This window comes from Triticum aestivum, chromosome 2D, assembly GCF_018294505.1.
Source record: "Triticum aestivum cultivar Chinese Spring chromosome 2D, IWGSC CS RefSeq v2.1, whole genome shotgun sequence".
Taxonomy (NCBI): domain Eukaryota; kingdom Viridiplantae; phylum Streptophyta; class Magnoliopsida; order Poales; family Poaceae; genus Triticum; species Triticum aestivum.
In genome coordinates this window covers 87,822,464-87,841,640 of record NC_057799.1, presented here as the reverse complement: position 1 = coordinate 87,841,640, position 19,177 = coordinate 87,822,464, and the positions used below count along the sequence as shown (strand labels likewise).

The 19,177-nt window shown below is 44.1% G+C and overlaps 1 protein-coding gene across 1 annotated transcript; it reads right to left on the bottom strand.

Annotated features, from left to right (window-relative positions):
• Positions 1 to 5,856: 5,856 nt before the first annotated feature.
• Positions 5,857 to 7,278, bottom strand: LOC123048869 (extensin). The gene is made up of 2 exons (XM_044471897.1): positions 6,875 to 7,278; positions 5,857 to 5,934 (listed from the first exon to the last, which is right to left on the bottom strand). Exons 1-2 carry the CDS (start codon positions 7,127 to 7,129, stop codon positions 5,905 to 5,907), a joined length of 285 nt encoding a protein of 94 aa, XP_044327832.1. The 5' UTR covers positions 7,130 to 7,278; the 3' UTR covers positions 5,857 to 5,904.
• Positions 7,279 to 19,177: the final 11,899 nt, after the last annotated feature.

Below are 19,177 nucleotides of genomic sequence, written 5' to 3'. Positions count from 1 at the left end.
TAAGCACCGCTACGATATGACCGAGGTGGATTATGGTGGAGGGGGGTACCGCACACGGCTAAAAGATCAATGATCAATTGTTGTGTCTATGGGGTGCCCCTGCCCCCGTATATAAAGGAGCTAGGGGGGAGGCGGCCGGCCAAGGAGGAGGGCGCGCCAAGGGGGGAGGCCTACTCCCACCGGGAGTAGGACTCCTCCTTTCCTAGTTGGAGTAGGAGAAGGGGGAAGGAAAGGGGGGCGCCGCCCCCTCCTTGTCCAATTCGGACTAGAGGGGGAGGGGGCGCGCGGCCTGCCCTGGCCGCCCCTCCTCTTCTCCACTAAGGCCCAATAGGACCATTACACTCCCCAGGGGGTTCCGGTAAGCCCCCGGTACTCCGGTATATGTTCGAAACTTCCCAAAACACTTCCAGTGTCCGAACATAGTCATCCAATATATCGATCTTTACGTCTCGACCATTTCGAGACTCCTCGTCATGTCCGTGATCATATCCAGGACTCCGAACTACCTTCGGTACATCAAAACACATAAACTCATAATACCGATCGTCACCGAACGTTAAGCGTGCGGACCCTATGGGTTCGAGAACTATGTAGACATGGCCGAGACACGTCTCCGGTCAATAACCAATAGCGGAACCTGGATGCTCATATTGGTTCCTACATATTCTACGAAGATCTTTATCGGTCAAACCGCATAACAACATACGTTGTTCCCTTTGTCATCGGTATGTTACTTGCCCGAGATTCGATCGTCGGTATCTCAATACCTAGCTCAATATCGTTACTGGCAAGTCTCCTTAATCGTTCCGTAATGCATCATCCCGCAACTAACTTCATTAGTCACATTGCTTGCAAGGATAATAGTGATGTGCATTACCGAGAGGGCCCAGAGATACCTCTCCGACAATCGGAGTGACAAATCCTAATCTCGATCTATGCCAACTCAACAAGTACCATTGGAGACACCTGTAGAGCACCTTTATAATCACCCAGTTACGTTGTGACATTTGGTAGCACACAAAGTGTTCCTCCGGTAATCGGGAGTTGCATAATCTCATAGTCATAGGAACATGTATAAGTCATGAAGAAAGCAATAGCAGTAAACTAAAACGATCAAGTGCTAAGCTAACGGAATGGGTCAAGTCAATCACATCATTCTCCTAATGATGTGATCCCGTTTATCAAATGACAACTCATGTCTATGGCTAGGAAACTCAACCATCTTTGATCAACGAGCTAGTCAAGTAGAGGCATACTAGTGACACTATGTTTGTCTATCTATTCACACATGTATTATGGTTCCGGTTAATACAATTCTAGCATGAATAATAAACATTTATCATGATATGAGGAAATAAATAATAACTTTATTATTGCCTCTAGGGCATATTTCTTTCAGTTTCCCACTTGCACTAGAGTCAATAATCTAGATTACATAGTAATGATTCTAACACCCATGGAGTCTTGGTGCTGATCATGTTTTGCTCGTGGAAGAGGCTTAGTCAACGGGTCTGCAATATTGAGATCCGTATGTATCTTGCAAATCTCTATGTCTCCCACTTGGACTTGATCCCGGATGGAATTGAAGCGTCTCTTGATGTGCTTGGTTCTCTTGTGAAATCTGGATTCCTTTGCCAAGGCAATTGCACCAGTATTGTCACAAAAGATTTTCATTGGACCCGATACACTAGGTATGACACCTAGATCGGATATGAACTCCTTCATTTGCTGCTTCCGAAGCAGCTATGTACTCCGCTTCACACGTAGATCCCGCCACGACGCTTTGTTTAGAACTGCACCAACTGACAGCTCCACCGTTCAATATAAACACATATCCGGTTTGCGATTTAGAATCGTCCGGATCAGTGTCAAAGCTTGCATCGACGTAACCATTTACGACGAGCTCTTTGTCACCTCCATAAACGAGAAACATATCCTTAGTCCTTTTCAGGTATTTCAGGATGTTCTTGACCGTTGTCCAATGATCCACTCCTGGATTACTTTGGTACCTCCCTGCTAAACTAATAGCAAGGCACACATCAGGTCTGGTACACAGCATTGCATACATGATAGAGCCTATGGCCGAAGCATAGGGAACATCTTTCATTTTCTCTCTATCTTCTGAAGTGGTCGGGCATTGAGTCTGACTCAACTTCACACCTTGTAACACAGGCAAGAACCCTTTCTTTGCTTGATCCATTTTGAACTTCTTCAAAACTTTGTCAAGGTATGTGCTTTGTGAAAGTCCAATTAAGCGTTTTGATCTATCTCTATAGATCTTGATGCCCAATATATAAGCAGCTTCACCGAGGTCTTTCATTGAAAAATTCTTATTCAAGTATCCTTTTATGCTATCCAGAAATTATATATCATTTCCAATCAGCAATATGTCATCCACATATAATATTAGAAATGCTACAGAGCTCCCACTCACTTTCTTGTCAATACATGCTTCTCCAAAAGTCTGTATAAAACCATATGCTTTGATCACACTATCAAAACGTTTATTCCAACTCCGAGAGGCTTGCACCAGTCCATAAATGGATCGCTAGAGCTTGCACACTTTGTTAGCTCCCTTTGGATCGACAAAACCTTCTGGTTGTATCATATATAACTCTTCTTCCAGAAATCCATTAAGGAATGCAGTTTTGACATCCATTTGCCAAATTTCATAATCATAAAATGCGGCAATTGCTAACATGATTCAGACAGACTTAAGCATCGCTACGGGTGAGAAAGTCTCATCATAGTCAACCCCTTGAACTTGTCGAAAACCTTTCGCAACAAGTCGAGCTTTGTAGACAGTAACATTACCGTCAGCGTCAGTCTTCTTCTTGAAGATCCATTTATTCTCTATGGCTTGCCGATCATCGGGCAAGTCAACCAAAGTCCACACTTTGTTCTCATACATGGATCCCATCTCAAATTTCATGGCCTCAAGCCATTTTGCGGAATCTGGGCTCACCATCGCTTCTTCATAGTTCGTAGGTTCGCCTTGGTCAAGTAACATGACCTCCAGAATAGGATTACCATACCACTCTGGTGTGGATCTTACTCTGGTTGACCTATGAGGTTCGGTAGTAACTTGATCTGAAGTTTCATGATCAATATCATTAGCTTCCTCACTGATTGGTGTAGGTGTCATAGGAACCGGTTTCTATGATGAACCACTTTCCAATAAGGGAGCAGGTACAGTTACCTCATCAAGTTCTACCTTCCTCCCACTCACTTCTTTCGATAGAAACTCCTTCTCTAGAAAGGATTCATTCTTAGCAACGAATGTCTTGCCTTCGGATCTATGATAGAAGGTGTACCCAGTAGTTTCCTTTGGGTATCCTATGAAGAAACATTTCTCCGATTTGGGTTCGCGCTTATCAGGTTGAAGCTTTTTCACATAAGCATCGCAGCCCCAAACTTTAAGAAACAACAACTTTGGTTTCTTGCCAAACCACAGTTCATAAGGCGTCGTCTCAACGGATTTCAATGGTGCCCTATTTAACGTGAATGCAGCCGTCTCTAAAGCATAACCCCAAAACGATAGCGGTAAATCAGTAAAAGACATCATAGATCGCACCATATCTAATAAAGTACGATTACGACGTTCGGACACACCACTACGCTGTGGCGTTCCGGGTGGCGTGAGTTGCGAAACTATTCCGCATTGTTTCAAATGTAGACCAAACTCGTAACTCAAATATTCTCTTCCACGATCAGATCGTAAAAACTTTATTTTCTTGTTACGATGATTTTCCACTTCACTCTGAAATTCTTTGAACTTTCCAAATGTTTCAGACTTATGTTTCACTAAGTAGATATACCCACATCTGCTCAAATCATCTGTGAAGGTGAGAAAATAACGATACCCGCCGCGAGCCTCAATATTCATTGGACCACATACATCAGTATGTATGATCTCCAACAAATCTGTTGCTCGCTCCATTGTTCCGGAGAACGGCGTTTTAGTCATCTTGCCCATGAGGCATGTGTGACGCCCCCGACTCGACCGTACACTAATCATACACGCAAACGTGTACAATCAAGATCAGGGACTCACGGGAAGATATCACAACACAACTCTAGACACAAATGAAAGTCATACAAGCTCCATATTACAAGCCAGGGGCCTCGAGGGCTCGAATACATAGCTCATTACATAAGTGAGTCAGCGGAAGCAACAATATCTGAGTACAGACATAAGTCAAATAAGTTTTGCCTTAAGAAGGCTAGCACAAACATCAACGATCGAAGAGGCAAGGCCTCCTGCTTGGGACCTCCTAGCTACTCCTAGTCGTCGGCGGTCTCCATGTAGTAGTATCCGTCGGCGGTGGCATCTAGCTCCAGGGATCCACCATCTGGTTGCATCAACCGGAAAGAAGAAGGAAGGGGGAAAAGGGGTAGCAAAGCAACCGTGAGTACTCATCCAAAGTACTCGCAAGCATCAGATCTATACTAAGTATGCATTGGTATCAAATGGAAGGGCTGTATCTGTGGATTGAGCTGTAGAATGCCAGAATAGGGGGAAGGCCTAGCCTATCGAAGACTAGCATCTTCAAGCAGCTCCAAGCATCTTGCAGCATGTAGAAGAGTAAAGAATAGAAGTTTTATAATTATCAAACATGTTGTAACATTAACGCCCAGAGATCCTTCCTCGACTCCCTACGAGAAAGCAATCCCGGAGCCACATATCTTAAGTATCCATTTCTAGTTGTATTAGATCAAGATATAAGTCTGAACATCCATTACCGTGGACACGGTATTCGAATATATGTCTTCCCTGCAGGGGTGCACCACGTTTTCCAACACGCTCGATCACTCTGACCGGACACACCTTTATGGGGTCAATGCCCGGCCTCGGAAGATCAACACGTCGTAGCCCTACTTAGGCTCAGCAGAGAGGTCCCCGCCGGTCTACATCCTAAGCACTCCAGGGCCTGGGCCCATCGCCCGTTGCACTCCGGGTCGTTGCGAGCAGGGCGGACCAGGCTCCACCACTACAGGATGGTGCCGGCCCAGCGGTGCCGTAATGCTGAACTGGACGTCTGACAAAGCTTCGGCTGATACTGCGACGTCAAGGCCCATAATTATTCTCGCGTGGTGGTTAGTGCGTAAAGGCCAAAGCCCAATTCAGAACAAATACCCAAACCTGTTAGTGCATTAACAATTAAAGTAGTGGCGGCTCTCGGGACAAGTCCGGAGCTACCACCCCCTCCTGGGTGATACCGCTAAACAGCCAGCCGCCACTGTCACATCGCACGGGTGCTCTCCGGGCCCGCCCGGCTTTCACAACGGTCTCAAGTAAAGTCAAGGTAACTGTGTGTCCAGACATCAAGGGGAAAACCCGAGGAATCACCCCCGGTGGATTCCACTCAATGTAATCATCAAGGTGAACGTAAGAGGGACCACCCTCGAGGTTCACACTTGAGGTGTTGCACGTCAGAGCCGTATCGGGAATGGTGAAAGAGGAAATCACCCTCGATGACCACGACCGAATAGCTACACTACAGAATTATCATTAGGAGTGCGTTATGAGGGATCACCCTCGGCACTCGATAGTAGCTCTGCAGAGTCGAGCAACAAAAGGGGCGTGATGTGGTGTGAGGTGTCGGGCTCTGGTCGTCGATCACGCTGATTGAGTCATCGATGATGAAGCAGGGGCAACAAGGACAAGGTGGGGGTCACTAATGGATCACTAACCAACCTATACTAAGCAGTTTAGGATAAGCAGGTAGGTAACAATAGCAGGTACAAAAGCAGGCTATGCATCAGAATAAGAGCAATCAATAACAGCAGCAAAATCTAATGCAAGCATGAGAGAATGGAATGGGCGATATCGGGATGATCAAAGGGGGGGCTTGCCTGGGAGCTCCGCTGAAAGGGAAGAAGGGTCGTCGTCGACGTAGTCGATCACAGGGGCATCAGCAACGGTCTCGGGGTCTACCAAAGAGAAGAGGGGGAAGAAACAGTAAATATAATGCAAACAAGTGCCATACTAAGCATGACAAGACAATAAGCAGTGCTAGGGGTGTTCTACCGCGGTGCTACACGATACCGGCGAAGGGGGGAAACATCCAGGAATGTTTTCCCGAAGTTCGGCATTTTCGGGCAGACGAAATGCAGGGGAAAGGTTGCATGTTGGATATGCTAAGGGTGTGTGGCGGACGAACGGGTCGCGTATCCGGATTCGTCTCGTCGTTCTGAGCAACTTTCATGTATAAAACATTTTCATCCGAGTTATAGATTAATTTAAATTAATTTTCAAAGATTAAACCATTTCAAAAAAAATAACAGGATTTATTTTAATTCGAAAATATATCAAGTGTAATTGCCATGGGTACACAGAGAGTGTACCCAGAGATGTGTAAGTGGGGCTGACAGAGGGCCCCACTGCTGAGTCAGCAGCTGACCTAGTCAACCTTATCCGAAAGAACAGTGCTGCGGGTCCCACATGTAAGTGACTCAGGGTTAAACTAATTTAACTAACACATTTTATTAAGTAAAAGGCCGGGGCCCGCCTGTCATACTCTAGTCAGATACTAGGGTTATTTTTTAACAGGGTTATTAGTGTCAGCGGGGCCCGGCGTCAGTGAGGTTTAGTGGGAGGGTTAGAGGTTAATCTTGCGGGGCCCACGAGTTAGTGGCCAGGGGCCGGTTCAATCGCTCGCGCGCGTGCGTGCGTGTTCGCTGGCGATGACAGAGCGCTGCGGTGGCACACGGAGCGGCGACAGACGCGAGCGCTCGAGGTCAGAGGTGAGGTGCGGGTGGCGACGCGACGAAGCAGAGGCAGGGCGCAATCCGGTGCGGCGGGCGCACGGTCAGGCGGCGACGACCACGGAACCGGCGACGGGGGAGAGAGAGGAGGGCGGACGGGGCTCACAGATGGAGCGTAGGGGGGCGGCCGGGGAGGCGTTCGGGGTGGCCGGCGGCGCCATGGTCCTCCGGCGGGCAGAGGACGGCGCGAGGTCGGCGGGGCGGAGGCAGCGGTCTTCAGGCGTGGCCGCGCTTGAGGTTGAGTGGAGACGAGGACGGCGTGAGGCGGCGGCCTGCTGGAGGTGAAGCTGCGGGCGCACGGGGCCTCCATGGCCGGCGGGTCGGGCGCGACGTCGGGAAGGCCGTCGCCGTTGGGCGGCATGGGGCAGTAGCGGCGATGGGGGCGCCGGCTGCCGTTGGGGCAGAGGCGAGGTCGGGGGTCGCGACGGGGCGGCGGGATCGGGTGCCCCCGATCCAGATCGAAGGGGGTGAGAGGAAGAGGTGGGGTATCGAGGGGATCGTGCGGGGGGATCTGATGGTTAGCTAGGGTTTCGGGAAGGGATTATACAGGGGGCGGGGTGGGCCTTGTGGCCTGGGGGTAACTAGGCTAAGGCCCAGGGAGGGGTGGGGGCCTCTCTCCTTTTCTTTAACAAAAACTATTCTGTTTTCCCATGGTCTTTTCTATTTTGCATTTTCTTTTTGCTCCAAAAGACTTTTGTAAAATGTGTAGTTTGTATCAATAATTATTATGTAATATTTAGCACTGCCTCAAGAAGTTTGAGAAGCAGTTGAAAAGCCTTAGAATTTTTATAACTTTAAAAGTGATTTAAAATATTGTTTTAACCCCTGTTTTATTCATTTAAGGGCATTTAAACAATTTATATAATATGGGTTTCAACATGAAAAATATCCAGGGATTATTTACAGCACCTTGAACATTTTGTTTTTCATGTTTGAGAAATTTGAATCTTGGACTTAAATTTGAATTTGAATTTGAATCATAATTTGGATCAAGTGAGGATTAGCAACAGTAGGAGTGATGACCTGGTATCATTAGCGGGGGTTTACTGTAGCTTAATTATCCGGGCGTCACAGCATGGTTCGCAAGTACCAAGTGATTCATAATCAAGTGATTCCAAAAGTCCATCAGTATGGAGTTTCTTCATGCGCTTTACACCAATATGACCTAAACGGCAGTGCCATAAATAAGTTGCACTATCATTATCTACTCTGCATCTTTTGGCTTCAATATTATGAATATGTGTATCACTACTATCAAGATTTAATATAAATAGACCACTCTTCAAGGGTGCATGACCATAAAAGATATTACTCATATAAATAGAACAACCATTATTCTCTGATTTAAATGAATAACCGTCTCGCATCAAACAAGATCCAAATACAATGTTCATGCTCAACGCTGGCACCAAATAACAATTATTCAGGTCTAAAACTAATCCCGAAGGTAGATGTAGAGGTAGCGTGCCGACCGCGATCACATCGACTTTGGAACCATTTCCCACGCGCATCGTCACCTCGTCCTTAGCCAATCTTCGCTTAATCCGTAGTCCCTGTTTCAAGTTGCAAATATTAGCAACAGAACCAGTATCAAATACCCAGGTGCTACTGCGAGCATTAGTAAGGTACACATCAATAACATGTATATCACATATACCTTTGCTCACCTTGCCATCCTTCTTATCCGCCAAATACTTGGGGCAGTTCCGCTTCCAGTGACCAGTCTGTTTGCAGTAGAAGCACTCAGTCTCAGGCTTAGGTCCAGACTTGGGTTTCTTCTCCTGAGCAACAACTTGTTTGCCATTCTTGAAGTTTCCCTTGTTCTTCCCTTTACCCTTTTTCTTGAAACTGGTGGTCTTGTTGACCATCAACACATGATGCTCCTTCTTGATTTCTACCTCCGTAGCCTTTAGCATTGCGAAGAGCTCGGGAATTTTCTTATCCATCCCTTGCATATTATAATTCATCACAAAGCTCTTGTAGCTTGGTGGCAGTGATTGAAGAATTCTGTCAATGACACTATCATCCAGAAGATTAACTCCCAGTTGAATCAAGTGATTATTATATACCCAGACATTTTGAGTATATGTTCACTGACAGAACTATTCTCCTCCATCTTGCAGCTATAGAACTTATTGGAGACTTCATATCTCTCAATCCGGGCATTTGATTGAAATATTAACTTCAACTCCTGGAACATCTCATATGCTCCATGACGTTCAAAACGTCGTTGAAGTCCCGGTTCTAAGCCGTAAAGCATGACACACTGAACTATCGAGTAGTCATCAGCTTTGCTCTGCCAGACGTTCTTAACGTCGTCAGTTGCATCTGCAGCAGGCCTGGCACCTAGTGGTGCTTCCAGAATGTAATTCTTCTGTGCAGCAATGAGGGTAATCCTCAAGTTACGGACCCAGTCCGTGTAATTGCTACCATCATCTTTCAACTTTGCTTTCTCAAGGAACGCATTAAAATTCAACGGAACAACAGCACGGGCCATCTATCTACAACAACATAGACAAGCAAAATACTATCAGGTACTAAGTTCATGATAAATTTAAGTTCAATTCATCATATTACTTAAGAACTCCCACTTAGATAGACATCCCTCGAATCATCTAAGTGATCACGTGATCCATCTCAACTAAACCATGTCCGATCATCACGTGAGATGGAGTAGTTTTCAATGGTGAACATCACTATGTTGATCATATCTACTATATGATTCATGCTCGACCTTTCGGTCTCAGTGTTCCGAGGCCATATCTGCATATGCTAGGCTCGTCAAGTTTAACCCAAGTATTCTGCGTGTGCAAAACTGGCTTACACCCGTTGTATTTGAACGTAGAGCTTATCACACCCGATCATCACGTGGTGTCTCGGCACGACGAACTTTCGCAATGGTGCATACTTAGGGAGAACACTTATACCTTGAAATTTAGTGAGAGATCATCTTATAATGCTACTGTCAATCAAAGCAGAATAAGATGCATAAAGGATAAACATCACATGCAATCAATATAAGTGATATGATATGGCCATCATCATCTTGTGCCTTTGATCTCCATCTCCAAAGCACTGTCATGATCACCATCGTCACCGGCGCGACACCTTGATCTCCATCGTAGCATCGTTGTCGCCTCGCCAACTATTGCTTCTACGACTATCGCTACCACTTAGTGATAAAGTAAAGCAATTACAGGGCGATTGCATTGCATACAATAAAGCGACAACCATATGGCTCCTGCCAGTTGCCCATAACTCCGTTACAAAATATGATCATCTCATACAATAAATATAGCATCATGTCTTGACCATATCACATCACAGCATGCCCTGCAAAAACAAGTTAGACGTCCTCTACTATGTTGTTGCAAGTTATACGTGGCTGCTGCGGGTTGAGCAAGAACCGTTCTTACCTACGCATCAAAACCACAACGATGGTTTGTCAAGTTAGTGTTGTTTTAACCTTCTAAAGGACCGGGCGTAGCCACACTCGGTTCAACTAAAGTTGGAGAAACTGACACCCGCCAGCCACCTGTGTGCAAAGCACGTCGGTAGAACCAGTCTCGCGTAAGCGTACGCGTAATGTCGGTCCGGGCCGCTTTATCCAACAATACCGCCGAACCAAAGTATGACATGCTGGTAAGCAGTATGACTTGTATCGCCCACAACTCACTTGTGTTCTACTCATGCATATAACATCTACGCATAACCTGGCTCGGATGCCACTGTTGGGAAACGTAGTAATTTCAAAAAAATTCCTACACACACGCAAGATCATGGTGATGCATAGCAATGAGAGGGGAGAGCGTTGTCCACGTACCCTCGTAGACCGAAAGCGGAAGCGTTAGAACAACGCGGTTGATGTAGTCGTACGTCTTCACGATCCGACCGATCCAAGTACCGAACGTACGGCACCTCCGAGTTCAGCACACGTTCAGCTCGATGACGTCCCACGAACTCCGATCCAGCAGAGCTTCGAGGGAGAGTTCCGTCAGCACGATAGCGTGATGACGGTGATGATGATGCTACCGACGCAGGGCTTCGCCTAAGCACCGCTACGATATGACCGAGGTGGATTATGGTGGAGGGGGGCACCGCACACGGCTAAAAGATCAATGATCAATTGTTGTGTCTATGGGGTGCCCCCTGCCCCCGTATATAAAGGAGCTAGGGGGGAGGCGGCCGACCAAGGAGGAGGGCGCGCCAAGGGGGGAGTCCTACTCCCACCGGGAGTAGGACTCCTCCTTTCCTAGTTGGAGTAGGATAAGGGGAAGGAGGAGAGAGAGGGGAAGGAAAGGGGGTCGCCGCCCCCTCCTTGTCCAATTCGGACTAGAGGGGGAGCGGGCGCGCGGCCTGCCCTGGGGGGTTCCGGTAACCCCCCGGTACTCTAGTATATGTCTGAAACCTCCCGAAACACTTCCAGTGTCCGAACATAGTCATCCAATATATCGATCTTTACGTATCGACCATTTCGAGACTCCTCATCATGTCCGTGATCATATCCGGGACTCCGAACTACCTTCGGTACATCAAAACACATAAACTCATAATACCGATCGTCACCGAATGTTAAGCGTGCGGACCCTACGGGTTCGAGAACTATGTAGACATGACCGAGACACGTCTCCGGTCAATAACCAATAGCGGAACCTGGATGCTCATATTGGTTCCTACATATTCTACGAAGATCTTTATCGGTCAAACCGCATAACAACATACGTTGTTCCCTTTGTTATCGGTATGTTACTTGCCCGAGATTCGATCGTCGGTATCTCAATACCTAGCTCAATCTCGTTACCGGCAAGTCTCCTTAATCGTTCCGTAATGCATCATCCCGCAACTAACTTCATTAGTCACATTGCTTGCAAGGATAATAGTGATGTGCATTACCGAGAGGGCCCAGAGATACCTCTCCGACAATCGGAGTGACAAATCCTAATCTCGATCTATGCCAACTCAACAAGTACCATCGGAGACACCTGTAGAGCACCTTTATAATCACCCAGTTATGTTGTGACATTTGGTAGCACACAAAGTGTTCCTCCGGTAATCGGGAGTTGCATAACCTCATAGTCATAGGAACATGTATAAGTCATGAAGAAAGCAATAGCAGTAAACTAAAACGATCAAGTGCTAAGCTAACGGAATGGGTCAAGTCAATCACATCATTCTCCTAATGATGTGATCCCGTTTATCAAATGACAACTCATGTCTATGGCTAGGAAACTCAACCATCTTTGATCAACGAGCTAGTCAAGTAGAGGCATACTAGTGACACTATGTTTGTCTATCTATTCACACATGTATTATGGTTCCGGTTAATACAATTCTAGCATGAATAATAAACATTTATCATGATATGAGGAAATAAATAATAACTTTATTATTGCCTCCAGGGCATATTTCCTTCAATGGGCCCCACGGAGCTCCACCGACGTACTTCTTTCGCCTATATATACTTTTATACCCTAAAAATATCAGGGGGAGCCACGAAACCACTTTTCCACCGCCGCAACCTTCTGTACCCGTGAGATCCCATCTTGGGGCGTTTTTCGGCGATCTTCCGGAGGGGGAATCGATCATGGAGGGCTTCTACATCAACAGCATAGCCTCTCCGATGAAGCGTGAGTAGTTTACCACAGACCTTCGGGTCCATAGTTATTAGCTAGATGGCTTCTTCTCTCTCTTTGATTCTCAATACAAAGTTCTCCTCGATGTTCTTGGAGATCTATTCGATGTAATACTTTTTGCGGTGTGTTTGCCGAGATCCGATGAATTGTGGATTTATGATCAAGATTATCTATGAATAATATTTGGTTCTTCTCTGAATTCTTATATGCATGATTTGATATCTTTGCATGTCTCTTCAAATTATCGGTTTAGTTTGGCCTACTAGATTGATCTTTCTTGCAATGGGAGAAGCGTTTAGCTTTGGATTCAATCTTGCGGTGTCCTTTCCCAGTGACAGTAGGGGCAGCAAGGCACGTATTGTGTTGTTGCCATCGAGGATAAAAATATGGGGTTTATATCATATTACTTGAGTTTATCCCTCTACATCATGTCATCTTGCTTAATGCGTTACTCTGTTCTTATGAACTTAATACTCTAGATGCATGTTGGATAGCGGTCGATGTGTGGAGTAATAGTAGTAGATGCAGAATCGTTTCGGTCTACTTGACATAGACGTGATGCCTATATTCATGATCATTGCCTAGATATTCTCATAACTATGCGCTTTTCTATCAATTGCTCGGCAGTAATTTGTTCACCCATCGTAATACATGCTATCATGAGAGAAGCCACTAGTGAAACCTATGGCCCCCGGGTCTAGTTTACATCATATAAGTTTCCGATCTATAGTTCTAGTTTCCTATTTATTTTATTTTGCAATCTTTACTTTTCAATCTATACAACAAAAATACCAAAAATATTTACTTTACTATCTTTATTAGATCTCACTTTTGCGAGTGACCGTGAAGGGATTGACAACCCCTTTATCGCGTTGGTTGCAAGGTTCTTGATTGTTTGTGCAGGTACTAGGTGACTTGCGTGTAATCTCCTACTGGATTGATACCTTGGTTCTCAAAAACTGAGGGAAATACTTACGCTACTTTGCTACATCACCCTTTCCTCTTCAAGGGAAAACGAACACATGCTCAAGAGGTAGCAAGAAGAATTTCTGGCGCCATTGCCGGGGAGATCTACGCTCAAGTCAAGACATACCAAGTATCCATCATAAACTCTTCTCCCTCGCATTACATTATTTGCCATTCGCCTCTCGTTTTCTGCTCCCCCACTTCTAAAACGATTTTCAAAAACCTTTGTATTTCTATCGCCATGGCCGAACCAAAAGGGGCTAAGGGTTTTCTCCTGGGTTTTAATAGTTTGGATTGTCCCTCTGTCCTTTCTAAGCTCATAAATAATGATGTTGTGGAAAGACCTATCGGGGTTATCGATGAAAGTTTGAATAATGTCGATGAAGATAACCCCGGAATTTTATGTTATTTTCTTGATGAAACTTTGAAAGATGCTTGGGATAGGCTATTAAGGATCCGAGCTAGCTATGTGCCCCAATATCAAATCGAGATATACTTAAAAAGTTTTTATGTTGACTTACCTTCTTCTTTTAAGCAAGTTTTGGATTCTATTTTTGAAGAAGGTTTTCTTAAGGGGGATGCCATTGATACCTATGAAAAGATGAAAGCTATATTTGGGCACCCTATGAGTGAAAAAGTTGAATCTACTTCTATTTTGTGTTTTTATCAGAATGAAATTATCAAAGAGATGAAGGCTAGTTTAGATGCAAATTTTTGTAGTGTGCTTAATCTTTCTTCTTCCATTAATGGCCACATGCTTTCAAAAAATAGAAAGATAAGTGCTTTAGATAAGAAATTTTCTCTTTATCACCAAAAGGGAGAAGATGGCAATACCTAGATCTATTCTTGTTTTTATGCCTAGCTAGGGGCGTTAGACGACAGCGCTTGTTGGGAGGTGATGACCCACAAGTATAGGGGATCTATCGTAGTCCTTTCGATAAGTAAGAATGTCGAACCCAACGAGGAGCGGAAGGAAATGATAAGCGGTTTTCAGCAAGGTAGTCTCTGCAAGCACTGAAATAATAGGTAACAGATAGTTTTGTGATAAGATAATTTGTAACGAGCAACTAGTAAAAAAAGTAAATAAGGTGCAGCAAGGTGGCCCAATCCCTTTTGTAGCAATGGACAAGCCTGGACAAACTCTTATATAAATAAAAGCGCTCCCGAGGACACATGGGAATTATCGTCAAGCTAGTTTTCATCACGTTCATATGATTCGCGTTTGGTACTTTGATAATTTGATATGTGGGTGGACCGGTGCTTGGGTGCTGTTCTTACTTGAACAAGCATCCCACTTATGATTAACCTCTATTGCAAGCATCCGCAACTACAACAAAAGTATTAAGGTAAACCTAACCATAGCATGAAACATATGGATCCAAATCAGCCCCTTACGAAGCAACGCAGAAACTAGGGTTTAAGCTTCTGTCACTCTAGCAACCCATCATCTACTTATTACTTCCCAATGCCTTCCTCTAGGCCCAAATAATGGTGAAGTGTTATGTAGTCGACGTTCACATAACACCACTAGAGGATAGACAACATACATCTCATCAAAATATCGAACGAATACCAAATTCACATGACTACTAATAACATGACTTCTCCCATGACCTCAGGAACAAACGTAACTACTCACAAAGCATATTCATGTTCATAATTAGAGGAGTATTAATATGCATAAAGGATCTGAACATATGATCTTCCACCAAATAAACCAACTAGCATCAACTACTAGGAGTAATCAACACTACTAGCAACCTACAGGTACCAATCCCGGACTTGGAGACAAGAATTGGATACAAGAGATGAACTAGGGTTTGAGAGGAGATGGTGCTGATGAAGATGTTGATGGAGATTGCCCTCTCCCGACGAGAGGAGTGTTGGTGATGACGATGGCGATGATTTCCCCCTCCCGGAGGGAAGTGTCCCCGGCAGAACAGCTCTGCCGGAGCCCTAGATTGGTTCCGCCAAGGTTCCGCCTCGTGGCGGCGGAGTCTCGTCCCGAAAGCTTGCTTATGATTTTTCTTCGGACGCAAGACTTCATATAGCAGAAGATGGGCACCGGAGGGCCAACAGGGGGCCCACGAGGCAGGGGGCGCGCCCAGGGGGGTAGGGCGCGCCCCCCACCCTCGTGGCCAGGTGGAGGCCCCCCTGACGTATTTCTTCCGCTCAATATTTTTTATTATTTCCAAAAATAACTTTCGTGGAGTTTTCAGGACTTTTGGAGTTGTGCAGAGTAGGTCTCTAATATTTGCTCCTTTTCCAGCCCAGAATTCCAGCTGCCGGCATTCTCCATCCTTATGTAAACCTTGTAAAATAAGAGAGAATAGGCATAAGTATTGTGACATAATGTGTAATAACAACCCATAATGCAATAAATATCGATATAAAAGCATGATGCAAAATGGACGTATCAACTCCCCCAAGCTTAGACCACGCTTGTCCTCATAACAGCAACATATATGGATATTGTCATATGATTTCTTATGCTCAAGTAATAATCTATTCACAATGCAAAGTATGAATCAGAAACTTTATTGAGAACCAACAAACTATAATCTCAGTCATTGAAGCAATTGCAATTTATCATAACATCAGAAAGAGTCTATGTCAGAGCTTTCTAGCAAGTCCACATACTCAACTATCATTTAGTCTTTCATAATTGCTAACACTCACGCAATACTTGTGGTTACGGAGTTTTAGTCGGACACAGAGAAAGATAGGGGCTTATAGTTTCGCCTCCCAACCTTTTACCTCAAGGGTAATGTCAACAATAATAATTCATGCTAACCTACATCCAATTAGATATATATATCAGGATCTTTCCAACATCCTGTGCTTGCCAAAGGATAAAATGTAAAAAGGAAAGGTGAAAATCACCATGACTCTTGCATAAGATAGAAGGTAATAATAAAATATAGGCCCTTCGCAGAGGGAAGCAGAGGTTGCCATGCGCTTTCAGGGTTGGATGCACAAAATCTTAATGCGAAAGAACGTCACTTTATATTGCCACTTGTGATATGAACCTTTATTATGCAGTCCGTCGCTTTTATTTCTTCCACATCACAAGATCGTATAAATCTTATTTCCTCCACACCAATCAATCATAGATATTTAGAGAGCAATTTTTATTGCTTGCACCGATGACAACTTACTTGAGGGATCTTACTCAATCCATAGGTAGATATGGTGGACTCTCATGGCAAAACTAGTTTAAGGGTTTTTGGAAGCACAAGTAGTATCTCTACTTGGTGCAAATAATTTGGCTAGCATGAGGGGGAAAGGCAAGCTCAACATGTTGGATGATCCATGACAATATACTTTATCTCAGATATAAGAAAACATAACCCATTACGTTGTCTTCCTTGTCCAACATCATCTCTTTAGCATGTCATATTTTAATGAGTGCTCCCAATCATAAAAGATGTCAAAGATAGTATATTTATATGTGAAACCTCTCTTTCTTTATTACTTCCTATTAATTGCAATGATGACCAAAGCTATGTTTGTCAACTCTCAACAATTTTTAATCATCATACTCTTTCTATGTGAAGTCATTACTCTCAATAAGATCAATATGATATTTTTGTTCCTTTTTATTCTTTTCTCTTTCCTTTTATTCACTCAAGATCATAGCAAAATAATCAAGCCCTTGACTCAACACTAATCTTTATTATATATGGCTCACGGACTCGATTACATAGAGAGATCATAAAGCAAAACTCAAAACTAGATCATACCAAAACTTTTATTCTACTAGATCAAGATACTACTAAATAGGATCAACTAACAAAAACGGTAAGGATAGGAGTATGATGGTGATACGATACCGGGGCACCTCCCCCAAGCTTGGCAGTTGCCAAGGGGAGTGCCCATACCCATACGATTATGTCTCCTTTGCTGGTGAAGAAGGTGGAGTTGTTGATGATTGGTAATCGCACATCGAGCGTAAGAGATCCTCCAACTTGCGGATGATGCCCTTGAGTGCGACGATATGCTCCTTCAATAAAATATTTTCACGTGTGAGATACTTGTTTTGTATACGAGCTAACTCAATCATCTTGAAAGCTTCGATCTCAGTTGGAGTAAGAAGATTGTGATCGAGTTGAAGGGTGTCTCCTGCTGCCGGAACTTGGTCCTCCGTGGCCTTCTTGATCCCTTCATCCTTGTTGATCTCCACGGGTTCTTCCCTCTTCAGCTCTATCTTCATTAGCCAAGCATCATTGTCACCATTGTTGGAGGAGGGGGACGACATGATGCCTGGCCTTGACAATCCTGACAGAAAACTGCTCGAAACAAGAACAGAGGACAATTGCGTGATACAGGAGTCAAAACCTTCGGGAGAATATATAATGAATTTTTACTGACCAAAATACGTATCGTGCAAGAAAACGGAGTCCAGAGAGCACACGAGGTGCTCACGAGGTAGGGGGCGCCCCCAGTAGGGTAGGGTGCGCCCTCCATCCTCGTGGAGGCCTCGTGTCCTTCCCGGACTGCTTCTTATTTTTCTATTTTTCTAAATATTCCAAAACGGAGAAATATTGCCATAAAAACTGTTTTGGAGTCGGTTTACTTACCGTACCACATACCTATTCCTTTTCGGAGTCTGAAACGTTCTGGAAAGTGTCCCTTATGTATTCCTCCGGGGTTACGGTTTCAATAACATTGGTTTCAACATTTATGGGATTACCTGAGATATAATGTTTAATTCTTTGACCGTTCACCACCTTCGGATTTGTGCCTTCGAAGTTGTTGATTTTTATGGCACCGGAACGATAGACCTCCTCGATAACGTAAGGGCCTTCCCATTTAGAGAGAAGTTTTCCTGCAAAAAATCTTAAACGAGAGTTGTATAGCAATACATAATCACCTACATTAAACTCACGCTTTTGTATTCTTTTGTCATGCCATCTTTTAACTTTTTCTTTAAACAATTTGGCATTTTCATAGGCTTGGGTTCTCCATTCATCAAGTGAGCTAATGTCAAATAACCTCTTCTCACCGGCAAGTTTGAAATCATAGTTGAGCTCCTTAATAGCCCAATAAGCCTTATGTTCTAGTTCAAGAGGTAAGTGACATGCTTTTCCATAAACCATTTTATACGGAGACATACCCATAGGATTTTTGTATGCAGTTCTATAAGCCCATAATGCATCATCAAGTTTCTTGGACCAATTCTTTCTAGATCTATTAACAGTCTTTTGCAAAATTAATTTGATCTCTCTATTACTCAATTCTACTTGACCACTAGACTGCGTGTGATAAGGAGATGCAATTCTATGATTAACATCATACTTAGCAAGCATTTTACGAAAAGCACCATGAATAAAATGTGAACCACCATCAGTCATTAAATATCTAGGGACTCCAAACCTCGGGAAAATAACTTCTTTAAGCATTTTAATAGAAGTGTTATGATCAGCACTACTAGTTGGAATAGCTTCTACCCACTTAGTAACGTAATCAACAACAACTAAAATATGTGTGTATCCATTAGAGGCAGGAAAAGGTCCCATATAATCAAAGTCCCAAACATCAAATGGTTCAATAACAAGTGAATAGTTCATAGGCATTTCTTGACGTCTACTAATATTACCAATTCTTTGACATTCCTCACAAGATAAGACAAACTTACGGGCATCCTTGAAGAGAGTAGGCCAATAAAAACCGGATTGCAATACCTTATGTGCAGTTCTATCTCCAGCGTGGTGTCCTCCATAAGCCTCGGAGTGACACTTGCGTAGGATGTGTTCCTGTTCATGCTCAGGTACACAACATCTAATAACACCATCTACTCCTTCTTTATA